Genomic DNA, 1,666 nt, shown 5'->3' on the forward strand with positions numbered 1-1,666 from the left:
AGAAAAAGAAAAAAACATATTGTTTTTTTCCTATCTCCGTTTTCGTCATCAACACTTAACCCCCCGATTAACACCTAAAAGCAGCCTCAGTTTCTGGCATGCAAAAGCACCTTCCTTTCACGCCAGAATCAGACAATGACTCCGTACTCGACCATCTCGTCGAAGACACTGAGCAGCCGCGGCCTCAGGAGAGGGTTACTATCGAGCTGCTTGAGCATCCTCTCGCGCTGTTCCTTCATGAACTCCTCCACGTCGTCGGTTTTCACGTTATCCAGGTCCATGACTTCAGATGCCTCGCTCACCACTATGGGCACGACCATGATGGCCATCAGGAGGCCGAAGAGGTGCTTGGCCCGGTACTCTCGCTTCAGTTCCTCGGCTGTGTACGGCGGGTGCTCCTTGCCATCGCACAGGACCTGGCTGAAGGAGCTGTAGTAGGCGTTGAGAATGTAGTCTAGGTTTTCTCTGCGGTCGTCCCCATTCAGACTCGTGTACATGAGGTAGTTGAGGTCCGTTGCTGGAGAGGCCTTGCGGCAGATCTGGAGGTCCACGAGCCTCACGTCTGTCGGAACGCCCTCGTCGTCGTATCTGTTCGAGTTGAAAAGAATCAAACTGGTCATTGTTGTTCCCTTTATTTCTGACAGATGACCTTTCGTTAGCTGCGAAACAATACCTATATCGACATTCACTCCAACGAAACTATCGAAATCATATCTCTCGGATCATTTCTTACGGCAATGCAAAAACAATGAACCAAAAGGCAATAATCATCCAAACCACAATCTGTCTATAATTAAATGAGTTTTACCGCCTTCTGCTAGCCACAATATTTTTACCTGAACAGGACATTGTTGTTCCAAGCGTCCCCGTGACATATGACCTCAAACGGAGGGTTGCTTTTCGTCTGCTCCTCGAACATATTAATGCAGTTGGGCGCAGCGTCTCGCAGCCACGCCGCCACATTCTCGTAGCCACCGATTCTCTCTGCCATCTCTGCCGCGTTGGTACAGTACCACTGGAATATATCTTGGAACTTATTTTCATTGAATGATGTAAAATCTTTCTCGATGAAAGGAAACTTCTCCTCCAGCTTGTAAGGCAATTTGTCCATCAATAGCTTCGAAGCAGCGTGAAGCCTCCCGAGCTCTTTGACGACCAAGGTTACGTGAGCTCTGTCCATGCCCTTCCTGCGGTCGAACATTTTGAAGCCTCCAGGTCGCAGGTCTTCGAGAATGATCACTTCGCTGTCCCTTTCGGAGGAGAGAGCGAAACACCTGGCGAATTTCAGGGGCTTTTGACCTATGGACTTCAGCTCTGCATCGAGCAACGGCGCGATTTCCTTATAAAACCCAGACTCCTTCTCGAAGACCACGTTGGTGAAGCTGTTAAGAGAACCCATCTGGCGACAAGGGTTCAGTTTGGCGATGTATGTCACCTCCTCCTCCGCGCCAGACAGGCTGTACCGCGCCTCGATGCTGGTGACGGTGCAGGCATAGTTGTCCCCCTTCTTCGTGAAGTCCTTGACACCCCAGGACGTGAGGCTGGCGTCGGGGCCCTTGTCCGCCCGCAGCGCCGCCCGCACCTGCTCCTCCTTTATCAGGCTGTGCGGCGTCTTCCTGGGTCCCGCCGAAGCCTCTGGAGCTGCTGCGTTTTGGTCCGCCACTGT

The 1,666-nt window shown here is 51.7% G+C and overlaps 1 protein-coding gene across 3 annotated transcripts in view; it reads right to left on the bottom strand.

Moving 5' to 3' along the window:
• Window positions 1-38: 38 nt before the first annotated feature.
• LOC119593073 overlaps window positions 39-1,666 on the bottom strand; it is a 17,727-nt gene continuing 16,099 nt past the window's right edge. For all 3 annotated transcript variants that reach the window (XM_037941992.1, XM_037941991.1, XM_037941994.1), the window contains exons 2-3: window positions 837-1,662; window positions 39-588 (exon numbers count right to left, since the gene is read on the bottom strand). In XM_037941992.1, the coding sequence (XP_037797920.1) occupies window positions 129-588; window positions 837-1,662 (1,286 nt within the window). In that variant the 3' untranslated portion in view covers window positions 39-128. The remainder of the gene's footprint in view (window positions 589-836; window positions 1,663-1,666) is intronic.

Source organism: Penaeus monodon, chromosome 31 (assembly GCF_015228065.2).
Source record: "Penaeus monodon isolate SGIC_2016 chromosome 31, NSTDA_Pmon_1, whole genome shotgun sequence".
NCBI lineage: Eukaryota > Metazoa > Arthropoda > Malacostraca > Decapoda > Penaeidae > Penaeus > Penaeus monodon.